Source organism: Cebus imitator, unplaced genomic scaffold (assembly GCF_001604975.1).
Source record: "Cebus imitator isolate Cc_AM_T3 unplaced genomic scaffold, Cebus_imitator-1.0 Scaffold314, whole genome shotgun sequence".
Lineage (NCBI taxonomy): Eukaryota > Metazoa > Chordata > Mammalia > Primates > Cebidae > Cebus > Cebus imitator.
Genome location: NW_016107629.1, coordinates 1,757,576 through 1,782,967, shown reverse-complemented (window position 1 = coordinate 1,782,967; position 25,392 = coordinate 1,757,576). Strand labels below are relative to the sequence as shown.

The following is a 25,392-nucleotide window of genomic DNA, read 5'->3' as shown; positions in this document are numbered from 1 at the left end:
CAAAAGATAATACACAAAAAGATAACTTTATGGCACAGACGTAGGACCAAAGGAATAGAAGTTGGGCTGACATTTTTGTCACAGCACCAAAAAGTTCTGGATGTGGTTATATTTGTGAGAGGTATATAGACTCTTTTAGATGGCCAGGGACACATAAATATAGAGACTGGAAAGTGGATAAATGGTGAGTTTCTGTTTTCCATCATTGGGAAAAGCTGGACCAGGAACATTGTTTTAGGAAATCATGATAGAAGTTAGCTATACCTGGGAAGAGGAACACAAAGTCGATATGAAGCTGAATAAAATTGCAGTTAAGTTACAAGTAGTACAGAGAATTTCCTCCTTTTCCTCTTTCTGCATCCCCTAATGTTAACTTCTTATGTAACCATTGTATATATTATCTAGAACCAGAAATTAACATTCGTCACAATATTATTAACAAAACCTAGACCTTACTTGTGTTTCACCAGTTTCATACCAGTGTTCTTTTTCTGTTCCAGCATCTAGTAGAATCTCACATTTGGTAGTTATTTCTCCTTAGTCTCTTCTAGTCTATAATAGTTTGTTTTTTCTTGTCTCTGATAACTGACTCTTGAAGAGTACTGGTTAGGTATTTTGTAGAATGTCCCTCAATTTTAGCTGTGTGATATTTTCTAATGACTGGGATGAGCTAATACATTCTTGTCAAGAATAGCACAAAAATGGTATTGTCTCCTTCCCACTAATAGGTTTTTAAAAATACATACATTATCTTATTTATTTGATGCTCATAATAGAAAGGGAAAACTGAAGTTAAGAGAGGTTAGATGACTTCCTAAGGCCACATACCAAGTGACCAAGCCCCCACGGATAACATTGGTTGTCAATACTTCATTTTTGTGTTGTCCTCTGTTTTAGTCACTTCTCACATTTCCATAAAGAACTACCTAAGACTGGGTAATAGTTATAAAAAAAAGAGGTTTAATTGGTTCGTGGTTCTGCAGACTGTACAAGAAGCATGGATGGGGAGGCCCCAGGAAACTTAGAATCATGGTGGAAGGCGAAGCGGAAGCAGACACATCCTACATGGCTGGAGCAGGAGGAAAAGAAAGCAGGGTGGCGGGGGTGCTACACACTTTCAAACAACCAGATCTTATGAGAACTCATTCACTGACACAGCCAGGGGAAAATCTGCCCCCATGATCCAGTCACCTCCCACCAGGCCCCTCCTCCAACCTTGGGGATTACAATTCAACATGAGTTTTGGGCAGGGACACAAATCCAAGCCATATCATTCTCTCTTTTTTTTTACAAAGCATTTATTGCATATATTCATATTTTTTGTTCAGAACAAACCAATAAAAGCTTTTTGTTGAATCTAGAGTTACTTCTCCCTTACCAGTAAGGGAATTAGACTAATCAGATTAGAAGTTTCTATTCAGATTAGAAGTTTCTATTCATTGCTGACTGATCTGTTTTATGTAACAGAATGAATACCACTATGCATGTATCTGGCCTGTAGTCAGTGGGAGTTTTGCAGTATATTCTGATGTAACTTTTAAAGCCTTAGGGTAAGGCTACAGTCTTTATAAGTTAGGGACCAGTGTCTCTTTGGAAAGAGTGTTTCTTCCTGGTTCTAGTCATCAGAGAAGGCATTGGTCCTCAGAGAGGGAATTAAACCTAGGAAAGCAGGTATTGGATCTTTACGAGAAAGAATTGTTTCTTCCCTTCAGTGCTTCACTGTCTTGCATTTGGACCGAAGACAGCATTTGACAGATACAGAAAGGCTCTTCCCTAGAAAATATAACTTGCAGAATGGGTCTAGAAAGCAAGCCAGATTGTGAAAACCAGATTCTCTCTTTGCATTTTTTCTTCCTCTTCCCTTACTTCCCAACTTACCAAAGCTTTGTTTAACTCTTCCATCCTTTTCTGAGCAATGTCATGAAAAAGGGAAGAACCTCTTTCTTATTCCAAAGTGGGGATGATGGGGAGCCCTTGAGAAGCTCTAGGGGAACAAAGAGCTAAGGATAGGACAGTTTTGTTCTCACGAGTGTTAGGTGGCACTTCTGATGACGCGTTAGTTTGCTAGGGCTGCCATAAGAAATTACCATAGACTGGGTGGCTTAAATAAGAAATTATTTTCTCACAGTTCTGGAAGCTAGAAGTCTGAGATCAAGGTATTGCTGGGGTTAGTTCCTTCCGAGGCCTCTTTCTGGACTTATAGGTGACTGTCTTTTAGTGTCTTCACATGGTCTTCTCTTTGTACCTGCCTGTGTTCATATTTCATCTTAGAGGGACACTAACTATATTAGATTGGGGCCTACACTAATAATCTCATTTTAACTCAGTTATCTCTTTAAAGACATTCTGAGATACTGGGGGGTTAGCATGTCAACAGAGAATTTTGGGGGACACCATTCAGCCTATAGTAGATGATATTAAATAATTATTGTTAGTATTTTTAAGATATGATAGTAGCATTGTGTTAGACATCTTTTAGATACACATGCTAAAGTATTTAGAGATAAAAGTATGCTATCTTAGATTCCTTAAATAATCCTGTAGAGAGGGTAAGGATTTGGGGGCAGTGAGTGGGATGTGGATGAAAGAAGATTGGCCATTTGGTGATAATAATTGAAGCTGAGAATGGGCCCATGGGGATTCATTATCCTATACTCCACAATTTTTATTTTGTTTAGAATTTTCGTAATAAACATATTTGTCCAGATGCAGTAGCTCACACCTGTAATCTCAGAACTTTGGGAGGCCGAGGCAGGAGGATCACTTGAGGCCAGGAATTCAAGACCAGCATGAGCAACTTAGCCAGGAACCTGTCTCTACAAAAAATTTTAAAAATTAGCTGGGCCTGGTGGCCTGAGTCTGTACTCCTAGCTACTCGGGAGGCTGAGTTGGCAGGATTGCTTGAGCCTAGGAGTTTATGGTTGCAGTGAGCTAAAATTGAGTCACTGCACTCTAGCCTGGGAGACAGGGTAAGACCTTGTCTCAAAGCAAAACCAGGCTGGGTGCCGTGGCTCACGCCTATAATCCCAGCACTTTGGGAGACCAAGGCGGGTCGATCACAAGGTCAAGAGATCAAGACCATCCTGGTCAACATGGTGAAACCCCGTCTCTACTAAAAATACCAAAAATTAGCTGGGCATGGTGNTCCCAGCTACTCGGGAGGCTGAGACAGGAGAATTGCTTGAACCCAGGAGGCGGAGGTTGCAGTGAGCCGAGATTGCGCTATTGTACTACAGCCTGGGCAACAAGAGTGAAACTCCATCTCAACAACAAAAAAAAGCCAAACCAAAAAGGTTTAGTGATTTTATGAAATTTGAGTCTTATATTAGATTGTATTTTGAGCTGTCATCAGAATACATAATTGTTTTTGTCTTGCCAAAAAAAAAAATTAAACTTGAATTTCATCAAGCTTCTAGATAGGACTACTCAATTAGAGGGAATATAGAAAAACATGTTAACCTACACAAAAGGAATACAGTTGGCAAAATCCAAACTATGGGAAGCCCTACATGAATACACAGCCTGATTTCTTCAACAAATAAATTGCAAAGTAAATAAAACTGGGGAGATGAATGGTAACTCAGAAATGAAAAGAAAATTAAGAAGTGTTGTCAGTCAATTGCAATATGCAGACTTAATTTGATTTAAACAAAAAACTGTCTTGTTTGTCCTTGTAGCACCCCATTTATGATTTTTTTAAGACAGGCTATGTAATATTAAGGAAATATTGATTTCTTTTTTTAGTGTAATTTGTTGTTTTTTTTTTTGAGACGGAGTCTTGCTGTCACCCAAGCTGGAGTGCAGTGGCATGATCTCGGCTTATTGCCACCTCCACCTTCCAGCTCCAAGCAGTTCTCCTGTTTCAGCCTGTAGCTGGGACTATAGGTGTGTGCCACTATGCCCAGCTAATTTTTTTTGTATTTTTAGTAGAGATGCAGTTTCGCTATGTTGACCAGGCTGGTCTCAAACTCTGACCTCAAGCAATCCATTTGTCTCTACCTCCCAAAATGTGGGATTACAGGCATGAGCTACTGCACCTGGCCAGGTTTAGTATAATTTTATATGTTTATAGTTCATAGGTATATAAGCTAAAATATTAAATAATATATTCTGGTTCTACAGATGAGCAGTGTATGAATTTCAGAGTAACAGATGTCTTGTGGCTAATTTAATTTTCTCTTTAAATGTGTTACAGTTGAAGCTTCTTGTCATGATGGGGATGAAACAATTGAAACTATTGAGGCTGCTGAGGCACTCCTCAATATGGATTCTCCTGGCCCTATGCTGGATGAAAAACGAATAAGTGAGTGGTTATGATTGTTCATGTTTATGTACTGTGTAAAGTTACTCTTGCCATCTTTCTCTATTAGATAGTAAAATCAAGAGATTAGAAATGATGTTATATATATTTTTTGTTACAAGCACATTTTTAGGGTATATTAGGAATTGAGGTACCTTTGCAAAAATGTACAGTTAAAAGGTGACAATTTGAGAATGAAGCCTTTAGGAACAACAAAAAAGTAGCTTATTAGTTATCAAATAGTAGATCATGCAAAATTTCTTCTCTTAACATATTGATGAAAGTATTAGAGTATCAAGGGCCCAAATAAAATTTTACTAACACATCATGGCATAAAATTCACTGCCACATTATTGATCTGCTTTAAAATTCATGTTGTCCTTTGGACTTTTCTGACAAGAAAGCAAGCAGATTCATAAATTATTACTAAATCTGTCCAAAATATTGAATATTTGCTATATTCACAGCAGCAATAATTAGGCAGTAACATGAGATACAAATGAGCAGATATTGTTTCTTTCCTCAAGCTTACAGTTTAATTTTGAAGACAGGTACTTATGTAAATAACTACAAAGCCAAAACTAAAGGCTGCAAGAGAGAAAGCAAATTGCCCTAGAAGCAGTGGGTATTATAGCTGAGAATCTCAGAGACTGGCTTCATTGAAGGAGTATTCTGACTTGGGCTGTAAATGACAAATAAGCTTTTACTAGGTAGAAGAGACATGAAAGGGCATTCAAGCTGGAAGGAACTGAGCCAAAGATATAAGACACAAATATGTTTTTTTAAAAAAAGGAATGAAATATTTGAGATCAAAATGTTTTGGTGTGGTTGAAGTGTAAGCTTTAAGGTGGGTAGGAAATGAGATTGGAAAGGTAGGTTTGGAGCTAAGTTACAGAAACTTTGTAAGGCATGCTACAGAGATCAGTTGTGCTTATGGGTTTTTTTTTTCCCCTGTGAACTATGGAAAGATATGTCAATTTTTTTTTTTTTGGCCTAATTTTCAGGGTGTAAAGTTTTTGTGTAGAGGAGTATGGTCAGGTCAGACTTAGGTTTCACAAATAACTCTCACAGCTATATGAATAATGAAGAGGAGAGATAAGATAGGCTGGTAATAGGAAGTCAAGTAAGAAAGACGTTGAAATAGCTCAGCCATGCCTGGGCTGATTTAGGGTACTTGATTTAGGGAAGAGAAAGTAAAGAGCAGCAATAGATTTCAAGATTTTATTTCTACTTTAATCTTGAGTCGTAATAGAAACAAGAAATTTTATCAGTCATTTTTTACTCTTAATACACAATGGATTATAATTAGTTGATTTTTTTCATTAGATAATAATATATTTAGTTCACCTGAAGATGACATGGTTGTTGCCCCAGTCACCCACGTATCCGTCACATTAGATGGGATTCCTGAAGTGATGGAAACACAACAGGTACAAGAAAAATATGCAGACTCACCAGGAGCCTCATCACCAGAACAGCCTAAGAGAAAGAAAGGTAGGTGGTTACTTCATTTAGGGCACACAGTCAAGTCTTGATGTGAAGTCTATGTACCATTTTTATTCTATGTAGTTCTTTTCTGCAGCAGTTAAAACTTACATAAGAAAAACACTGAAGGCACAAAATGAAAATTACAGGGTATTTCTTGGCCACACATAGAGATTCATGCCTGTAATCCCACCACTTTAGGAGGCCAAGGTGGGAAGATTGCTTGAGGCCAGGAGTTTGAGACCTGCTTGGGCAGCAAAGCAAGACCTCATTTCTACAAAAAATGTAAAAAATTAGCTGGGCACACACACAAAAAAAGACAAAAACAAAAAAAATTAGCTGGGCACAGTGGGTACCTGTAGTCCTAGATATTTGAGAGGCCAAGGTGGGAGGATATCCCTTGATCTCAGGAATTCCAGGCTTCAGCCAAATAAGATCATGCCACTGCATTCCAGCCTGGGCAACAGGGTGAGACTCTAAGAAATAAATATAAATAAATGAATAAATAAACAAGAAAAAGAGGTGTTTCTTCATAGTAGAGTCATTTCTTTGAAAAAAGTATTGGGCCAGACCTGGTGACTCACACCTGTAATCCCAGCACTTTGGGAGGCAAAGGTGAGTGGATTACTTGAGGTCAGGAGTTTGAGACCAGCCTGGCCAACATGGTGAAACCCCATCTCTACTAAAAATGCAAAAAATAGCTGGGCATGGTGGCACATGCCTGTAATTCCAGCTACTTGGGAAGCTAAGGCAAGAGAATCACTTGAACCCAGGAGGCTGAGGTTGCAGTGAGCTGGGACCACACCATTGGACTCCAGCCTGGGCAACAAGAGTGAAACTCTCTCTCAAAAAAATTTTTTTTAAATTATTTTATACTTTTTAAATATTTGGTCTATCTTACAGAAAAGGGATTTTCCAACTTTTTAAAGCCTCAAATTGTTATCCAAATCCTTTTATCCATGCTCATAAAGAGCTTGAGGGTAAGGGCTAGTTAACTTCCTCCCAGGGGATATAGTTTAGCCTGTACTGGTGATTCCAGTATAAGACTCCAGCTGGAAACATACAGTAAGTTGGAAATCAGCTGGTAAGTAATTGAAGAGGAATATGTTAGGATGTGTTGAATGGGAATTTTTAACTTTTTGCCAGTTAGGACCACACTTGCATTCTAGAGTCTGACACCTTTTCCGTTTTATTGCCTTCTGATTCTATTCATGCTTGTTTAGTATTTTGAGTATAATGTCTTGGTTAGTAGCATCACCACCCACCCAGAAACCTAAGTTCATGTGAAAGTAAGGGAAATTCCAAGAGCCGAAAATGAGGAGGAAAATAAAAATAGTAAACATGAGCTGAGACTGTGGCAGCTTAGAAGGGCTGAAAAAGATATGCCAAGGAGCTTGGTTTTATTGCCAGTGTTGAGGCAGAAGCTTAGGTCTCGGGCTATGCAAAATGGAGTATTGGACAGAGACCTCAGCATGTAACTGGGACCCTTGTAGGGATATACCCTCTTAGGGGAAAAAGTCCACCCATTGGCACAAACGAATGTCAAGGAAGCTTGGATCCCATTCAGCCAGGGCTCTGAGTGGAGAAATTCTGGTTTAATTTCTTTTGAGTAAATACTTAGTAGTGGAATGGCTGGATCACATGTTAAGTATACATTAAATATTTTTCAGAAACTGCTTTCCAAATTTTATTTTCTCCATGTATTAAGGTGGGGCAACCATAGGACTTGCCTCACTTATTTCCTGTCTCTCGGGGGTGACTGACTTTTGTTGACCGATGTCCAATTTCTTCAGTACCATTGTTTCATAATTTTTCTGTGTTTTCAATTGTTTCAGGTGGGAGGATAAATCTATGTTCTGTTATTCTATCTTGACTAGAAGAGGAAGTTCCCACCTAGTCTTTTTTAATAGCCTTATTCTTTGACCATGTTTTTTGTTCTTCTGCTTTAAAAACTCTAATACTCATGTAAAGTTTATATTTCATAATTCTGTTATATTTGATTTTTAGAGAATACTAGGGTTTCCAGTGTCTGTTGCTTCTCACTCAGAAAGTGTCTTCCTCATGTATTCTGTGATACCAAAATGTGAGTTCACCTTCAACATGGCTTTATCTGAGGAAATCAGATAAAGGCCTAGGTTGAATGTATAACCCACCTGAGCAATTATATAACAGCTTCTGTCTGGTGCCCCATAGTTATTACAATCCTGGGGCTACGTCTGTGTTAATTACTTGGCTGGTAACTCCTAATGTCAGTGGTAGTTTAAAATCTAGTTGTAAACCCAGGTTAAGACAGACCCAGGATTAACCATGTTCATAGAAAAATTTGTACATAAATGACTGATCTCGGCTCACTGCATCCTCCACCTCTTGGGTTCAAGTAATTCTCCTGCCTCTGCCTTCCAAGTAGCTGGGATTACAGGCATGCACCACATCTGGCTAATTTTCTTATTTTTAGTAGAGATGGGGTTTCAACATGTTGGCCAGGCTGCTCTCGAACTCCTGACCTCAAGTGATCCACTGCCTCAGCCTCCCAAAGTTCTGGGATTATAGGTATGAGGCACCCTGCCTGGCCATTTATGTACAAATTCTTCTTAAATATGTAGTATTTGTTTACCCAATCAGCAGTTAATGAGCATTTGGGTTGTTTCCAACTTAGGGCAACTGCAAATAATGCTGCTAAGAGCATTTGTGTACCTTTTTTTTTTTTTTTTTTGAGATTGAGTCTTGCTCTGTCGTCACCAAGGCAGGAGTGCAGTGGCACTTTTAGCAACACAATAAAAATACCACTCAGCAATAAAACAATATATGATTGTTATATACAAGAAAAAACTCTCAAAATAATTGGGCTAAGGGAAGAAAAAGAAGAAAAAATATGCTTCTATAGTTGACCCTCAAACAATGTGGGGATTAGGGCTGCCAACCTCCTATAGCCAAAAATCCATGTAAAACTTTTGACTCCCCAAAAAACTTAACTACTAATAACCAACTGTTGACTGGAAACTGGAAGACTTACTGATAACATAAACAGTTAACATTTATTTTGTACGTTATATATATTAAATATTGTATTTTTACAATTATGTTAGAGAAAAGAAAATGTTAAGAAAATCATAAAGAAAATATATGTAGTATTTATTAAGCAGATGTGGATCAATAAAGGTCTTTTTTTTTTTTTTTTTTTAAGAGCCTGGGTCTTGCTCTGTCACCCAGGCTGGAATGCAATGGCAAGATCATAGCTCAGTGCAACCTGGAACTCCTGGGCTTAAGCAATCCTCCTACCTCAGCCTCCTGAGTAGCTGGGACTATGGACGAGCCCCCACCACACCCAGCTAATTTTTAATTTTTATTTTTGTAGAGGTGGGTCTTGCTATGTTACCTAGCCTGGTCTTAAACTTCTAGGCTCAAGCATTCCTCCTGCTTTGGTCTTCCAAAATGCTGGGATTACAGGCGTGAGCCACCATGCCCAGCCAGAGGTCTTCATGCTTGTTGTGTTTATGTTGGCAAGGCTGAGGTGGGAGGAGGAAGAAAAGGGGTTGGTCTTGCTGTCTCAGGAATGGCAGAGGCAAAAGAAATGGAGGAAGTAGAAGGGGAGGCAGGAGACACAGGTACACTTGATATAACTTTTATTGAAAAAAGATCCCTATATAAGTGGGCCTGTGCAGTTCAAACCTGTGTTGTGTTTGAGGGTCAATTTTATATTAATATAAAGCTATAGAAACCGCAAACTAATCTATAATGACAGGAAACAGATGTGTGGTTGCCTGTGGATTGGACAGGGTGAGGAAGGGTGAGATGTAAGGATTACAGAAGGGCACAAAGTACTTTTGGGGTGGTGAATATATTCATCATTTTGAATGTAGTGGTGGTGTTAGTACACATAGTCGAAACTTGTCAATTTGTACCCTTTAAACATACATAGTTTATTTAATGTGTCAGATTTACCTCAGTAAAACTGCTTTAAAAAAAAAAAGACTAATATCCTACTTATTGTTGAAAAACTATTGATATGATAAAGAACCAATTGGAGTTTATAGAAATCAGAAATGAAATTGGGCCATATGTAGTTGTTCATGCCTGTAATCCCGGCACTTCGGGAGGCTGAGGCAGGCAGATCACGAGGTCAGGAGTTTGAGATAAGCCTGACCAACATGGTGAAGTCCCGTCTCTACTAAAAATACAAAAATTAGCAAGGCGTGGTGACGCATGCTTGTAATCCCAGCTACTGAGGAGACTGAGGCAGGAGAATTGCTTGAACCTGGGAGGCAGAGGTTGCAGTGAGCCAAAATTGTGCCACTGCACTCCAACCTGTGTGACAAGAGTGAGACTCTGTCTCCAAAAGAAAAAAGAACAAAAAACAAAACAAAACAAAACACCAGACTAGTCACTGCTTAAGAAAGAATTAGTAAACTCCAACAGAGATTTGGTGTGGATTTAAAAATATGAAAGAGTTACAGACATGTAGAATTAAATGAAATGTTCTACTTCAGAGTTCCAGAAACAGAGAATATAAAACTTGAGGAAGAGGCAGTATGTAAGAGATAGTCACTAAGAATGTTTCAGAATCACATTAATCCTCAGCATTGTGAATCCTGAGTAGTTCAGCTACAGTAAATCTAGGCCTAAATGCATTGTGGGTAAAAATTAGAACACCAAAGACCTCTCTTCAAGCTCTCCCCCACTCCAAAAACAGAAGAAACAAAGCAGGAGAAACTACATTACTTCAAGAGGATTGATTTTTAGATTGGCAATTTAGAGCTTCTTCTCTCAGAAGCTGAAAGAATCAGACATCTTCAAAGGGCTGAGAAGAAATCACTGTGAACCAAAAATTCTACATCTAACCAATATATAATTCGCCTGAAGCTTTGTACATTGCCACCTTGAATGATTAGGAATGTGTTGGAGAAGATGGATACTGGGTGGGAGCTTTTAATGGTAGTGTCTGTTGTGACTAAAGCTAGTGGAGGAAAGTAGTGGAAATAAAGATGATATCTATTTTTTTTAAAAGCTGGTATATATTAATAGCATAAAATAAGATGGAGATTACTGAAGCCTTGGCTTCTAATACTCGCTGTCATGAACACAAACAGAAGAATCTGTCTCATGAAGGGTTCTTTGCAGATGTCTTCAGTGATGAAAGTCAAGACACCTGGCTGACTAGCGTACATTTGGAGTCTTAGAGACTGAAGAGGGGGCTTTTTGACATTTTCTCCCTTCCTCTCATTCACCCAAATGATTTCAGAAACATTTTCCTATTCAGTTTCTGGGGATAGATTGTTAATCTTGTGATTTTTTTCAGCTGTGAAATTCTGCTTTTCTAAGTTATTGTCCTATATTATATTTACTTAGAATTCACCACTATAATCTAAACCAGAGTGGCAGTCTCCAGAATGTTGGGGTAGGAGGTAGTAACTATTGATTGTTTCTCACATATAGAATGGTAGTATATTCAGACAGCATGATCATGATCTAAACCTAAACATAAGGCAGCAGTGCTACCAGGCCATGGTTCTAGATACATGGCAAAAGAAGATCACAAACCGGACTTTAGAATAGTATATCGACCCCACTATTGGGATGGAGTTATTTAGAAATTGTTGGTGGGTAAGGTAACTATGAAGTTTGTTGTGAATTGAAAGATACAGAGAAATGAGATGTTTTTAGAAATATGAGGACAGCAATTTTACCTCACATATTTTCTAAAGTTTGGGAAGTTTCTTATACTTGAGAACTAACTGTATACATAAATTATTTAATAGAGAAAAAAGCTGAAAATCCACTTCTCCTACCTTAAAAAGCTTGTATAATCAATAGGTCTACAAAGCTGTATGGCTTATTTTTGGAGCCCAAGTTCTACCAATGTCAAGAGCATTCTTCAAAAGTTTAAGAAAGCACTATCAGTGTGGGTACTTCAAAGTCAAGCTGTTATATATTTTAAATTAACTTCATCTTTACAGATATAAACTGAGGTGTCAGAGGTATCATTTCTTAGATAAATGTACTTATGGTTTAACCTGCATTAATGTCCAAGTTTTATTAAAGTTGTTTTCCTTTTAGTAAACAGCATTTTAAGAAACCAGTATATGTGACCCATGTATAAAACATTCGGCACTTGAAATTTAGGATAAATGACAAAATAGCTAAATTGTCCATTTTCTCTCACTTTTGAAGGCAAACATTTATGCAGAGTTGTTTTTATTTCAGGGAGAAAAACTAAACCACCACGACCAGATTCCCCAGCCACTACGCCAAATATATCTGTAAAGAAGAAAAACAAAGATGGAAAGGGTAAGTGCTATTGTAATTTCTGTGTAATTTAGGTCAAATAACAGATTGCTTTGTAGTGTCTGCCTATTATAACTAGAAACCACATGCTTTCTTGATATACTGAAATGGATCTTATTGCTGCCACGTGCTTATTAGATACATTTGCCAAATTCTGTAAAGAAACTGATAATAAAATAGACCAAGAAGCTCATTTGAGTGATTTTTACTTACTTGTCAACATGATCTATTCATTTAATAATGAGACTCTTGGAAGAGTTTAACCAGGTTTGATTTTCAGTTCACAGACCCTTTAATATATTGTCTTGAAATTTTAGCATTTTTGTAACTGTTGCCCAAATTTGAAGAAAACTTATGGCTGACCTGCTGACTGTAGTATAAAGAGAGCAACTGTTGAAAGGTTTCATACAAACTCTTGTGTTTCTTCTATATGATGGTTCGCAGAGAGACAGAAAAAAGTTATCTCAGAGTACTTTCTCCTAAATCATCACAAATCTTATGACAAGATTGCTTTGTTCACACATTTTATATGGGACTAATAAAAAGATCTTTTTTAGATGTTAAAAATTATGACCATTGTATCACCCATGCTAACTAAATTATGACACCAATACTAACTGAAATATGTAATATTTTTGTATAAATATGAATGGTACTTCTAAGACTTTTAGTTGTCTTTTATTGTATTCTTTTAAATGAAAGTTTGGTCATTTAGAAAGAAATTGTTTTTGTTTCAGGAAACACAATTTATCTTTGGGAGTTTTTACTGGCGCTGCTCCAGGACAAGGCTACTTGTCCTAAATACATCAAGTGGACCCAGCGTGAGAAAGGCATTTTTAAATTGGTGGATTCTAAAGCAGTGTCCAGGTTGTGGGGGAAGCACAAAAACAAACCTGATATGAATTATGAGACCATGGGAAGAGCACTCAGGTATTTGAAGTTTTGGTATTTTATTGTGTTAACAATATCATTTCCTAAATACTAGAAAAATGTATCAAGCTTCAAGTCTGCAAGTACCAATAGGTGTTAATGCAAGTACGTAATAAGAGGGTACATTTTCAGCCAGGCACAGCGGCTGACACCTGTAATGCCAGCACTTTGGGAGACTGAGGCTGGTGGATTGCTTGAGTCCAGAAGCTTAAGACCAGCCTGGGCAACGTGGCAAAACCCTGTCTCTACTAAAAATACAAAAAATTAGCCAGGTATGCTGGTGTGCACCTGTGGTCCCAGCTACTCGGCTTGCTGAGGTGGTAGAATCACCTGAGCCCGGGAGGTTTGAGGCTGCAATGATTGAGATTTTGCCACTGAACTCCTAGCTTGGGCAATCAGAGTGAGACCCTGTCTCAAAAAAAAAAAAAAAAAAGAGGTTGCATTTTCAAACATGAACTTCAGGTATGATATGTTAGTTATTATGGTAGAATAAATTAGTGCGTCAAGACTACTACTAGACATCATGAAAATTTTGAGCAAGAGTACCATGTTATTGTTAAGCTCACTTTTACTTTGTTTTTTGGTGACTGTCATTTATTGTTCAAGATATGCATGTATTTCAGAAAGACTTATTAAAAATAAGAATGATCTGAGTGACTTTTAGGGTGTGTGTATATATATAAAAATAGATAGATAGAGATATAAAATTTGGCAGTCTTAAACTAGAACTCTTTACAGTTTTTGTTTTTTTAACATACTTTTTTAGGTTACTGATTTTATTAAACTGGATGACAAAAGTTGGGCCACTTCTATTGCACATCATTAAATTTTACACTCAAGTCAATTAAATTTACTGAATCAAATTTAAACTGATACGATTTACCTAGTAGGAACATTTCTAGGAAGCTGTGGAGGAGAAATCATTTCTTGAGGTTTTTCATAGTTTTTATTATCCTGGCAAGTAAGCAGAAAGGGGCCGACTGTGGTGGCTTGCCTTCTATAATCCCAGCATTTTGGGAGGCTGAGAAGGGAGGATTGTTTGAGCCTAGAAGTTCCAGACCAGCCTGGGCAACATGCCAAAATCCAGTCTCTACAAAAAAATGCAAAAATTAGCCACATGTGGTAGCACGCGCCTGTGGTCCCAGCTACTCAGGAGGCTGAGGTGGAAAGATCACTTAAGACTAGGAATTCAAGGCTGCAGTGAGCCATGATCATACCTCTGCACTCCAGCCTGGGCAGCAGAGCAAGACTGTGTCTCTAAATAAATAAGTAAATAAGTTAGCAGAAAGATAGAGGAAGAAAAGTGAAAGACCAGAAGTTTCCACATACTCTATCAGCAGTCCCCCAATCAGCATTAGTTTTAGATTTAGTTGGTAATAAGGACTTATCTCTGTTCATAAATGTATGTGTATCTTATATGAAATAACTGCCCTTTATTTAGAAATTCTTTTCTCATTAGTTTGATTCCAACTTTAAAGTTTTGTTTATGATTAGGGAAATTTGATTTTGTTGAATATTATTTTAATTGATGTTTGATTGAATAAAATATTGATGAAATTGTCTGCTTTGAATAGGTACTATTACCAAAGGGGTATTCTGGCAAAAGTGGAAGGTCAGCGCTTGGTGTATCAATTTAAAGAAATGCCAAAAGATCTTATATATATAAATGATGAGGATCCAAATTCCAGCATAGAGTCTTCAGATCCATCACTACCCTCAACAACCACTTCAAGTAGGAGTCAAGCCAGCCGGTCGAGAGTATCTTCAAGTCCAGGGGTAAAAGGAGGAGCCACTACAGTTCTAAAACCAGGGAATTCTAAAGCTGCAAAACCCAAAGATCCTGTGGAAGTTGCACAGCCATCAGAAGTTTTGAGGACAGTGCAGCCCACACAGCCTCCATATCCTACCCAGCTCTTCCGGACTGTTCATGTAGTACAGCCAGTACAGGCTGTCCCAGAGGGAGAAGCAGCTAGAACCAGTAATGTGCAGGATGAAACAATAAATTCTTCCGTTCAGAGTATTAGGTGAGAAAACCAAACTACTAATGCTTATCACTTCAATATGTTTCTGACCAAAGGCATTATTTGTTAAGTGGATCAAAATTCAGAAATGAAAACAGAAGTATATAGATTTCAAGATAGAGCTCTTGATTCCCAGATTTTTTAGGAGCAGTATGTATTACGTCAGTCCTCTGATTATGCCACTGGTCCCTTATATTTACATTTTGACATTATTCTGTCAGTTTAAGTATAGTTCACTATACCTTTGTATAACTGGATTGATCCATATAAGAAATTATCTAGATGTGAGAAAATCCAGGGAATGGTTTCAGATCTTTAATCAAGCCAAGTCAGAAGCACCAAAAATTCAACATAAATTGACATATTAGGACATTCAGAGTGCATAGAGTTCTAAGCTATAAATGTTATTCCTTGGAAGATCCTATCTTGGAACAATTCTACAGTTCAAACAGAAGGGGAGGCCAAGAATCTAAGGTCCTTTTTTTCCAGGCTTTTAGAGTGGCAATGGCAGAAGTTGGAAAAGTAGTTTGTAGTTTTCTTTTTTTTTTAGTTAGATTTGCTTCAGCAAAAGATGCTAAACAGCAAATTGACTGAGAGAACCTATCTTTCTTAGACTGATCATCTGAAAAAATTTAGGACTAGTCTCAGCTGATTTAGAATGGGGATGTGGGAGGAAAGCAGAAAATCATATGGATATTTGTAGCATTTTTCTGTTTATACTGTCATGAATTTCTAGAACATGAATTATAAAATCTAGCAGCCCTTTCAAAGCCAACAAAAATTATTATTTGATTACTTTTATTAGCAAACTTCAGTTTTACATTTTTATACTCCAGAATATAAATGTGGAGGTGTCGTTCAATTGATCTTGAAGTAAGGTAACATTACCTAGAATCAAGACAGACTTAGATGATTCAGTCTTCTTTGTATAGTGAATTTAAAATGTTTGACCTTGGGAAAATATAATTCTCTTAAGTCTTCAATTGATTTGCAAGGAGTGCAAAGATGACTTTTAAATTTTTAATTGGATGATACATCTTTAACTGTTATTAAAGGAGTATATCTTGAGTAGCCCTTATCCAAAATGCCTGGGACCAGGAATATTTTGGATTTCGAATATTTTCAGATTTTAAATCGTTGCATTATACTTACCTAGCACAGCGTCCCAATCCAAAAATCTGAGATCCAAAATGCTCCAGTGAGCATTTCCTTTGAACATCAAATTGGCACTCAAAAAGTTTCATATTTTGGAACATCTTGGATTTCAGATTTTCGGATTTGGGATACTCAGTGGGTACTTATTTAACTCTTACTGGCTATATTCTCCCCTTAATGTTGTATATTTCTCTAGGCCCTACGGGCTACATGTGATGACTGAGTGTCTAGTTGGGAGTGTGTGGCTTCTCCCTTTGGTTTCTAGGCTGTTTGTTGTTTGCATTTGTGTTGATAGGAGACCTACAATGACCACAGCTGATTCCATGGAATTTTTTAGCATCTGTATTCAAAATATTGTTTTTAGACTGTGAGAATAAAACAAAAACAAAAAACCTCTAGCTTTGAAAGATACTAAATTGTAGATATTGTATTAGATATCATATTACTCTGAATATCAGTTATCTGCATAATACTTTACATTAGCCTTGGGTGGTCATCTAAGTTGGTATTCCATATCCTGCGTGAATGGGCAGGCTCTAGTCATCCTGTATCTTTATTCCCACTTCTTTTGAACCTCTTCTGAATTGTGCTAGGTCTTTGTTTCATCTTTCCATCAAGCCAATTTGTTTTTCTCCTCTACAATTTTATTTCTCACATGTGAGAGACATAACTAACTTTCAAAATGTAGCTTTAATAATCTAGTGGTAATATTTAATGCATGGTTTATGGAGACTAATTTAGCTGTTAGCTGTTTGAAATAGCAGCAAGTATCTTTAATTAAATAACTTTACAGAATTCAGAGGAAACAGTTGACATCCAGATGCTGAGATTTTTCAATGGCATTTTTATACTATATTAACAATAACCATAACTATAAACTTCAGAGCTGTGAACTTTTAAAATTAGATTGACTAATAATATCATTTACTTTCTCTTTCTTCAATGAGTGGGATTAACAACCTACATAAACTAGATTTTGCATTAAAGCATTTTATATTAAACTGTAGCTTTATAAACAAAATTTGTGCAAATTATTTGAACCTGGAAAACTGCTAAAACATGTTTTTTTCTATTTATTTTTCCAAAACTTAGCCACATTTTCTCTGCCAGCCCAGGAACCCGCACAGGTTAATTATAATCATGGCTTGTTTCATATAAATATGACATGAGGCTGGGCATGGTGGCTCGCGCCTGTAATCCAAGCACTTTGGAGGCCAAGGCGCACAGATCACCTGAGGTCGGGAGTTCAAGACCAGCCTGACCAACATGGTGAAACCCTGTCTTTATAAAAAATAAATAAATAAATAAAATATGACATGAAATGTGAGCTACTAAAATTCTAAGAATTCTATCACATGTTTAAGACTGAGGTGGGTTTTTTGTTTTTATTAATTAAAGATTTTCCCCCTTTATATGTAAAAACAGGTTGAAAACAATTACAAAGTTTGGTAATTAGTGTGGATGAGCATGTTGATAACATTGTCTCTCAAATATTAAAATAGTAGGCTGGGCACAGTGTCTCATGCCTATAATCTCAGCACTTTGGGAGGCCGAAGTGTGTGGATCACCTGAGGTCAGGACTTTGAGACCAGCCTGACCAACATGGCAAAACCCCATCTCAATTAAAAATACAAAAATCAGCCAGGCATGGTGGCACATGCCTGTAATCCCAGCTGCTTGGGAGGCCGGCAGGAGAATGGCTTGAACCCGGGAAGTGGAGGTTGCAGTTAGCCGAGATCACACCACTACACTCCAGCCTGGGAGTGTAGTGTTTTACTTTACAAAAGTAAAACTCCATCTCAAAAAAAAAAAAAAAAATTAGAATGAATCAAACAGATTTGCTTTCAAATTCTTAATTTTAAGAAGCTTATGCAAACTTCCTTGCCGAACATTTTAATATCCTCCTCCTTCCCCAACAAAATTAGCTCCTCATTTGTGTTAATGTGGCACTATGTACAGACCTTTCTTCCATAGCACTCAGCAGAGGGTATCATAGTTAATGACCTGAGAGTTTTGCATTAGGCATCTCTGTATGTAATATTTAATACAGAGTCTGGCATGATGTTGGTCATGCTGTGTTGAAAATATGAGAAGTAGCATTTTGAAATGTATAACTGGTATTTTGTAAAATGACTTGTCAAGTGTAAAGTTTTAAATGACGTAGAATATGCTAATTGTCTCACTTTAATTTCATAATCTCAATAGGACTATACAGGCTCCAACCCAAGTTCCAGTGGTTGTGTCTCCTAGAAATCAGCAGTTGCATACAGTAACACTCCAGACAGTGCCACTGACAACAGTGATAGCCAGCACAGATCCATCAGCAGGTACCGGATCTCAGAAGTTTATTTTACAAGCCATTCCATCATCACAGCCCATGACAGTACTGAAAGAAAATGTCATGCTGCAGTCACAAAAGGCAGGCCCTCCTCCTTCAATTGTCTTGGGCCCTGCCCAGGTACAGCAAGTCCTTACTAGCAATGTTCAGACCATTTGCAATGGAACCGTCAGTATGGCTTCATCTCCATCCTTCAGTGCTACTGCACCTGTGGTGACCTTTTCTCCTCGCAGTTCACAGCTGGTTGCTCACCCACCTGGCACTGTAATCACTTCAGTTATCAAAACTCAAGAAACAAAAACTCTTACACAGGAAGTAGAGAAAAAGGAGTCTGAAGATCATTTAAAAGAGGACATTGAGAAAATGGAGCAGCAGCCACAGCCTTATGTGATGGTAGTGTCCAGTTCTAATGGATTTACTTCTCAGGTAGCTATGAAACAAAATGAACTGCTGGAACCCAACTCTTTTTAGTTAATCTACCAAAGCTTATGAATAATTGGTTTTTAATTGAACATTTCAATTGTATGCAAACTGATTGATTCTAAGATAAATTCTACTGAGGTTTCTACTTTTGTAATTGTTAAAAATAGAGTTAATTTTGACTTTAGTAGATGAGGGAGGAAAACTCAAGTGTTTCTCTTAGTTCTCTAAATGTTTCAGAATTCAATCGTGAAGGAACAGGCATTTTACACTATGAAGACATTCTTTTGAGATCTTTTTTCAGTTATATCATAAGCATTTTTAAAGTTTCTTTTCTAATTTTACATTGTATTAGGTTTTCTGATTCTTTTGTAAATACAGAACTTAAATATAAGGCAACAGGAAATTTATATAGGAACTATTTTCATTCCACTCATGTAAGTTAAGTCTTGACTCTTTCAAATGCAAAAAACCTATTTTATGCTTTGTTAAAATTATGATGTCACTTAGACTGACTTTAGTTGGCTACACTATATGAACTATCGATATGTAAAATGACATGAAAAATTGGAGGTGCCGCTGGTATGGCTGACCTGTTGTAGAAGGAGGATAGTATCAAAGCATCAGCCTATGAATGGCACTCCCACCAACCAGCTATGTCACCTTGACCTTTTGGGGCCTTAGTTCTTCTCATAAAAGGAAGAGATGTATTGGACTAGACTAGACGATCTCCACTTTCTCTTCTAGTTCTAATTTTTTTAAATTCTAATACCTATATTTTCAAGTTATGTCAATTAAAACATCAGGTTATTTTCTAATGTAAAAATAGCTAAAATGTTGCAGAAAAATAAGTGGCTCAACAAAATTTATTCATCTGTTATGGGTAAGATCAGCCATAAATTCTTCCTAAATAGTTTGTTTGCTAACTCTAGACCACTGTGCCATTTGCAGCCCATTAGCAAACTTACATTGCTAAGTGCTAAACAGAATACTGCTATTTTGAGGGAGTCAAGACTCTTAAGGGCCAAGAAAGCAACTTGAGCCTTGGGCTAATCTGGCTGAGTAGTCAGTTATAAAAGCATAATTGCTTTATATTTTGGATTGTTTTTTATTGGGGGTGGACTTGGGGGGGTTGCATACAAAGATAACATATATCCAACTTTCTGAAATGAAATGTTTTTACATTACTTTTTCAACTGTAGATAATGTACATTTAATGTCACAAGAAAAATTGTCTTCTGCAAATTTTCTAGTATAACAGAAATTTTTGTAGATGAAAAAAATCATTATGTTTAGAGGTCTAATGTTATGTTTTCATATTACAGAGTGAATTTGTATTTAAAAAAAATTTAAATTTTGGAATCCTCTAAACATTTTTGTATCTTTAATTGGTTTATTATTAAATAAATCATGTAAAAATTCTCAGTGTTTCTGTTTTCAGGCAAAAGTTTCTTGAAAGAATAAGTGTGTAGAGCATATTGCTAGTATTTACAGCATTACTGAATGTTTTATAAATAAACTCCACTAGTCAGAATTGCAGGATATCATCCTTTCACTTTTCCTTTCTGCATGGCCAAATGGCAGTTTCTAATCATCAAACAGTGGATTACCAAGTTGCAGAAATTAGAAATAGAAAACAATAAAATATTCCCAGCAATAATATTAAACACACTTTTGTTTTTATTTTTATTTATTTATTTATTTATTTTTTCAGTAGCTATCAATGTAATGTTTATTTACACAATGGGCAAAATTAAAAGTTGGCATAATTACACCAATTCCTCATATTTCAGTCCTGAAATTTTAAAGCATCCTAAATCACCAACTTAAACTTGGCTTTTGTTCTCATGTCAAATACCTGTTTTTACACAGTATTTCGGAAGGCATTCCTCCTGTGTATTTCATGATGTCGACTAAGTGATGAGTTATAGCTGAAGGCTTTTCCACATTCATTACATTCATAAGGCTTTTCTCCAGTGTGATGTCTCTGGTGTTTTTTAAAGGATGAATCATGCCTATCGGCTTTTCCACAGCGGTTGCATTCATATGCTTTCACTCCTGTATGAACAGTTTTGTGGTTGCTAAGGTGTATTCTCTGCCTGAAGGCTTTCCCACATTCTTTACATTTGTACGGTCTCTCCCCAGTATGGATTCTCTGGTGATGTGTTAGATACACTCTATGACTAAAGGTTTTACAACATGCAGTGCATGCATAGGGCTTCTCCCCAGTATGAATCCTTATATGTTCACTAAGGTGTCTAATCTGTCTAAAGGTTTTCCCACATTCATTGCAAGTAAAGGGTTTCTCTCCAGAATGAGTCCTCAGATGTTGAATCAAGCTAATGTTCTGGCTGAAAGCTTTCTGACATTTATCACATACATAGGGTTTCTCGCCAGTGTGAGTTCTATGATGCTGATTAAGTGATGAGCGATGTCTGAAGGCTTTCCCACATTCCTCACATTCAAAGGGTTTCTCACCAGTATGGATTCTCTGGTGTGTACTGAGGGATGCACTTTGACTAAAGGCCCTTCCGCATTCCTTACATCTGAAAGGTTTCTCGCCAGTATGAATTCTCATATGTTCAGTAAGGTGAATTGGTTGTTTGAAGATTTTTTCACATATATTACATTCATAGGTTTTTGTTCTTATGTAACCTGTTGGATGATTAATCAAATCTAATTTGTACTTGTTCCACTTTGTAGGTGTATCACACTTATGGTGCCTGTGTTCAATAATAACATTTGAACTCACTATGATATCTTCCCCAAATTTGTTAGTTTCTTGGACTCTCTTCTTATGGGTCAAGATGGCTTGTCTCACATCTCTCACACAAGTTTCCTGGTGCCTTTCTAAGACATCATCATATGTGGAGACTTTTCTCAATGTGGAATAAATTATATCATCCCTCATGAACCTTTCCATCATAATGCCATGATATAACTGTTCCTGTGAAATGGTACTCTTTGCAGTTGACTCAGTGGTTTCTGTGTTACTCTTCAAGTCTGAACTGGGATCTCCCAGGCTGCCTTTCTCTGTCATCCAGGGCTCTTCTCCTTTCTCTAGCTGGGATATCACAATAGGTTTTGATATCCTGCCACTGACACCAAGTTGCTGTAGTTCTCCAGCATCACCTCTCGGTACAGATTCTGGTGAGCAGGAGTCAGCTGCCCCCATTCTTGCTGGGTGAAGTCAATAGATATGTCCTTGAAAGTCAACAATTCCTGTGATTGTCCTGTCGGGAGTCCAGGGTTCAGTTCATCCTCTAAACTTTCTTCCTGGGTCTCATCAGCATCCTGAGATGGCAGAGCTTCTCCTTCAAACATTTTAGTCACATCCTCCCACAGGGGGGCCCCCTCTGTGGCCTTCTTTGGATGTTGCAACTTCACCCAGGTGCTGGCCTCAGTAGGCAGAGTGATCAGGAACTGCTGTGGCATGACAATGCCTGCCTGACTGGACTTGTCCCCTTCCGGTGAGGAAACTGCCAGAAGCTCTGATGAGAGGCTTCACAGTTGTGGGGTGTTCCTCAGATTCCAATCACCTGCCCTCCGGACTTCGGTGTGTCCCTGCAGCACCAGGACCTAGGGTTTCCTAGAGGCTGATGTGACTGTAACAACTCTAGGAAACAAACTCTCCTTTAAATCAAGCACTTTCTTTGGGAGGCAGCCAGTTAGTTAGGTTTGAGTTCATGTCTCCATTCCCCTTGGAGGAGCAAAAGGGAAGAGAAGAGGGATCCAGAAGCACCTGTCTCCAGAGCTCCAGAAACTGCAGAAATATATTTAAAACTGCAAAATACCCAAAACAAAAATATGTTGTCCATGCAGGAATAAATATAATACATGTTCTTGGATGTGGCTCTATCTCCAGTTCCACACATACATACACAAACATTCAAAGATGTACAAACATGCACAGACCCTGCCTCATCTTCCCTCCTTATAAGCTGCATGCATCTTCTGCTTGGATTAAGAGGCCAGGATTTGAAATCAGACAGCCTGGCTTAGAACCCTGACACTTGCACTTAAAATCTCTAAGACACTTCAGCTCTCTGAGCTTCGGTTTCTTAATCTATAAAATGGAGATAATAATTGTATTCCATAGAGTTGTAATGTTGGTTGAGACAATGCTAGGCATACAGTAAACCCGTTATAAATCTGTTATCATATTGCTGAATCATAGCATTAGTTTTAAAAGTTATTTTTAGAAACAAATCTGATTTTAAAGCTCAAAATATCTCAAGTGACAGAATAATGACATAGCTGCATTTTGGCATGAGAGACCAGTGACAGCCACGTCACCACCCACACAGATGCCCAGCAGCTGGCAAGTTCCTTTGAACCACACTTGGAAGACGCATCTTGGATTCAGAAATGTTAAAATTGGGGAAGAGGGTATGTCTTCAAATGGTGTAAATATAGCATAATGAGGACTATTTAAGAATGGTAACAGGCAAATGTGGAAACAACTCAAATTCATCATCTCAACCAACCCCTAGATTCGGAGCAAGTGCTTTCACCGTGACCAGGTCCAGAATATATGGCAACACAAGAACAGTCCGAGCTACGTGGGAAGGGAGCTGGCCCAACTTTTTGAAGTTTGTTGGAGAAAGATGGGTATGTGACTTATGGGCGTGTGTGTGTGTGACACCATATGCAGAGACAGGAGCTGCGTGTGTTCTAGAAATTGGAGCTTGTGAAAAATGTGCCACTCCTGAATACATAAAAAGTCTTGTTACCAAAGTGCAGGAGTTTTCGAATCTTACTTGGGAAACAGTTAATGGCTGAGAAGCTTTACATCAAAGACGCCCCACCCTCACAGTGCTCCCAGACACGCCACTCTCGGACTTAAAGACTGCACACAGACTCCTACTCACCACGTCGGCCTTGGACGCAGGTAGGACCGGAGATGGGGGCGTGGGAGCGCTCGCTCTTTAGAGACGGACTGAGTGGTAACAGATATTGTTCTCTCCCAGCGTTTTACAGACAGACCACATCGTCACTCAACGCAGTCATTCTCCAAAAAGCGTTCAGCGTTGAGTTGGCTTCCTTCGGAAGCCCGGAGGACCCTCAGCCTCCGAACTGGACGAGGTTCTGCTCCAAATTCCCATCAGGGACCCGCCCAGGCGGGTGGGCTTTGCCAGCCGCACCCCCAGGAGCGAGGCTTTGAGAGCCGGAATGGGAGGAGTGCCCCGAGCCGGCGTCCTGGAGACCCGGGCGAGGATACATCTCCCAGGCGGCCGCTTTACCGCGGGGCCGGCGGTGGCGGCAGCCAAGCCCACCCAGGCCGGCCTCTTAGGCCGCAGCCGGGCGTCTCGCCTGGCCTCTGCCCTCCAGCCGCGCCCTCCCGGCCGCTGGCACCGCCGGCCGCTCTCGCTCCAGGCCTGGCGACCCCGGGGCCCACCCCACACGGTCCCGCTGCAGCCGCGGCCACAACCCGCGCGTCTTCCCTATTTTTATTTATTTTTGTATGTGTGTGACGGAGTCTCAGTTCTGTCGCCCAAGCTGGAGTGAAGTGGCTCAATCTTGGCTCACTGCAACCTCCGCCTCCCCGGTTCAAGCTTCTCCTGCCTCACCCTCCCTAGTAGCTGGGATTACAGGCACCCACCACCATGCCCAGCTAATTTTTTGTCTTTTTAGTAGAGATGGGGTTTCACCACGTAGGCCAAGCTGGTCTCAAATTCTTGATTACAGGCATGAGCCACTGCGCCCTGCCTAAACAGACTTTTGAAAACAAGTTTTCTAGTTAGAAACTAGGTCAGTAAATAAACTTGGGAAACTATAAAAATGTAAGAAAATTAAAATATCTGTAATCCAATAGCCCTATATCCAGAAGTAACTTTCATTTACTCATTTTTTCATGTTTGTGAATATTCTTCCAAAATGTGATTTTAAAGGCCCTGTAACATTATATTAGTATACCAAAATCCAGTTAAATAAAACCTTTTTAACTAGATAAGTTAGTTTTGTGGTTTTTCACCACATAGTGACTATCAGTGTCTCATTTCATTTTCTTAGTCATTGCTATAACAATAGCTGAGACTGGGTACTTTTTTTTTTTTTTTTTTTTGGAACGGAGTCTCGCTCTGTCACCCAGGCTCACTGCAATCTCCGCCTCCCGGGTTCAAGTGATTCTCCTGCCTCAGGCTCCTGAGTAGCTGGAATTACAGTCATCTGCCACCACACCCAGCTAATTTTTTGTATTTTAGTAGAGACAAGGTTTCACCATATTGACCAGGCTGGTCTCAAACCCCTGACCTTGTGATCTGCCCACCTCTGCCTCCCAAAGTGCTGGGATTACAGGTGTGAGCCACCTCGCCCAGCCAAGACTGGGTAATTTGTAATGAACAGAAATTTAGTTGCCGACAGATCTGGAGTCTGTGAAGTCCAATAGCAATGCACGAGCAGGCTTGGTGATTTTCATTCCAAATAGTGCTTGAACACTATGTCCTCTGGAGGGAAAGAAC

At 38.6% G+C, this 25,392-nt stretch overlaps 2 protein-coding genes across 6 annotated transcripts in view; one reads left to right on the top strand and one right to left on the bottom strand.

The window, feature by feature from the left end:
• Positions 1 to 20,356, top strand: part of ELF1 (E74 like ETS transcription factor 1) — a 109,787-nt gene extending 89,431 nt beyond the window's left edge. For 3 of the 5 annotated variants that reach the window (XM_017503760.2, XM_017503758.2, XM_017503759.2), the window contains exons 4-9: positions 4,196 to 4,303; positions 5,627 to 5,794; positions 11,987 to 12,070; positions 12,805 to 12,997; positions 14,572 to 15,021; positions 18,379 to 20,356. In XM_017503760.2, the coding sequence (XP_017359249.1) occupies positions 4,196 to 4,303; positions 5,627 to 5,794; positions 11,987 to 12,070; positions 12,805 to 12,997; positions 14,572 to 15,021; positions 18,379 to 18,982 (1,607 nt within the window). In that variant the 3' untranslated portion in view covers positions 18,983 to 20,356. The remainder of the gene's footprint in view (positions 1 to 4,195; positions 4,304 to 5,626; positions 5,795 to 11,986; positions 12,071 to 12,804; positions 12,998 to 14,571; positions 15,022 to 18,378) is intronic. The other 2 variants (XM_017503761.2, XM_017503762.2) reach the window with 2 other exon arrangements.
• A 293-nt stretch (positions 20,357 to 20,649) lies between these two features.
• Positions 20,650 to 23,934, bottom strand: LOC108286142 (zinc finger protein 69 homolog). Its single transcript, XM_037729663.1, is given in 3 exon segments — positions 20,650 to 22,027; positions 22,030 to 22,714; positions 23,803 to 23,934. Coding segments are annotated over 2 exon segments (1,569 nt in total). The 5' UTR covers positions 22,367 to 22,714; positions 23,803 to 23,934; the 3' UTR covers positions 20,650 to 20,795.
• Between the last annotated feature and the right edge of the window lie 1,458 nt (positions 23,935 to 25,392).